Source organism: Myotis davidii, unplaced genomic scaffold (assembly GCF_000327345.1).
Source record: "Myotis davidii unplaced genomic scaffold, ASM32734v1 scaffold37, whole genome shotgun sequence".
NCBI classification, from domain to species: Eukaryota; Metazoa; Chordata; class Mammalia; order Chiroptera; family Vespertilionidae; genus Myotis; species Myotis davidii.
Window position 1 is genome coordinate 1,081,692 of NW_006289395.1, and position 1,671 is coordinate 1,083,362.

At 61.6% G+C, this 1,671-nt stretch overlaps 1 protein-coding gene across 1 annotated transcript in view; it reads left to right on the plus strand.

The window, feature by feature from the left end:
• Window positions 1–1,671, plus strand: part of ODF4 (outer dense fiber of sperm tails 4) — an 11,331-nt gene that overhangs the window by 9,284 nt on the left and 376 nt on the right. Inside the window, 7 exon segments of the mRNA XM_015562533.1 lie at window positions 244–309; window positions 421–450; window positions 453–586; window positions 724–1,092; window positions 1,166–1,578; window positions 1,580–1,629; window positions 1,632–1,666. Of these exon segments, the coding sequence (XP_015418019.1) occupies window positions 244–309; window positions 421–450; window positions 453–586; window positions 724–1,092; window positions 1,166–1,578; window positions 1,580–1,629; window positions 1,632–1,666 (1,097 nt within the window).

The window sequence follows — 1,671 nt, forward strand, 5'->3', positions numbered from 1 at the left end:
GCTGCGGGAGCCGAAGCCTTGGCCCCCACAGCGGCCCCCACCCGCGGACCCCGACTGGGAGAGACCGGCATCTCACGCGCATTTGGGCCCCATGAGGTTCATGCACATCAACTCCAGGTCCTGGTAGCGTTTGTCAAAGCCGACAGCCAGTGTGAGGGTTCCGGAAGGCGTGCGGAAAAGCGGGGTTCGAGGGCACGGTGGCCCTGGGGGTCCAGGCTGCCCTGACCTGTTTCCTGGCTGCAGGTCCCGCCATCATCATCATCATCATCATCGACCACAGAACCCCCAGCGGCGGGACGCCCTGGCTGTGCCGGTCTGTTCGAGCCACACCCGTTTCAGAAACACGGTTGTCGTTGGTGTGCGCGCCGGCGGGACGGAGGGGAGTCCGTGATGCCCCTCATTCCTGCGGCTTTACAGGAGGTACGGGGAACCCCAGCCGCCTGGCCTGTTACCGGAGCTGCGGCAGCTGGAGTTCGGAGCGGCGCGGTCCCAGCTGAAGCTCGGGGCTTGTAACTCAGTATCCACGGCGCCAGAGAAAGGCCGAGACGCCACTCAAACCACGAGCGAGGACAGCTACACACAGCATGTAAGCCAGCGTTTGGAACAGCAGCGGGCTATGCGTCGGGTGAATGACTAGGGAAGGAGTTAGCAAAAAGGCCTCTAACTGAGAAAAAGGCTGGCTCGTTCCGTCCTAGAAATTCACGCCTGAAGATGGGCCAGGAGTGGCAAGGCGCTTACCACTCGGAAAACGGAGACAATGTACCACAAGACGTGAAGCTGCTACCTGTCACTGGACAGGGAGGAAAAATCTGACACTCTGTGCCCGTCATCGGAGTGAGCAACGGCAACAGGAAGGCTGCGAAGATCACGGAATCGGTTCATTCTGACCTCCCCACAGACACCCCATCGGGTAAACATAGAGACAAGAGGAAAAGCTCCCTGGACGTCAGGAGCGCGGCCTCGCGAGCCAGCGGAGTGGCCAGCCAGAGGCGACACTCCTCCACGGCCCGGATCCACTCCAGGACCATGGAGGCGCCCATCACCAAGGTGATCAATATGATCAGTGCTGCCCAGGAGAACAGTTCCCTGCCTGTGACCGGAGCCACTCCGTGACCATGGAGGCGCCCATCGCCACGGTGATCGACATCCCAGTGCCGCCCAGGAGGACAGTTCCCTGCCTGTGACGGCAGCCTCGGACCGCGCCCTGGAAATGCTGGGGACCTCGGGGCTGTACTCACCCCAGTTCGGGGCGAAGGCCGGGGATCCTCACACCCAGGACCTCATCGGGGGCCTGATGTCTGACGGCTGTCGAAGACTATCCGGGAATGAGTGTGCTCTCTCCACAAAAAACCCTGCATCAAACGTCGGGCCGCTGACTCACCTCCGAGTCCCTCCATGCTCTCCCACCGCGGACAGCTGAGGCCTGGGAAACGCTGACGACGGGGACCTGAACGTCTTTGAACTGGAGGCTGCCGCTCAGAAAGGGCCTCTGACTTCTCTTGGTCTCAAAACTTTCGCTCGCTTTGGGGTCTGTGAGTTCTTGAAGTGCTCGGAGACGACGACGCTGCGGCTGTGGCTGCAACTACCACTCCTCCAACCCCTGCCACAACTCCACCCACGCTGCCCACGTGCTGCCCACTTCCTCTGCCAGGAGAGGATCAAGCAAGCCTT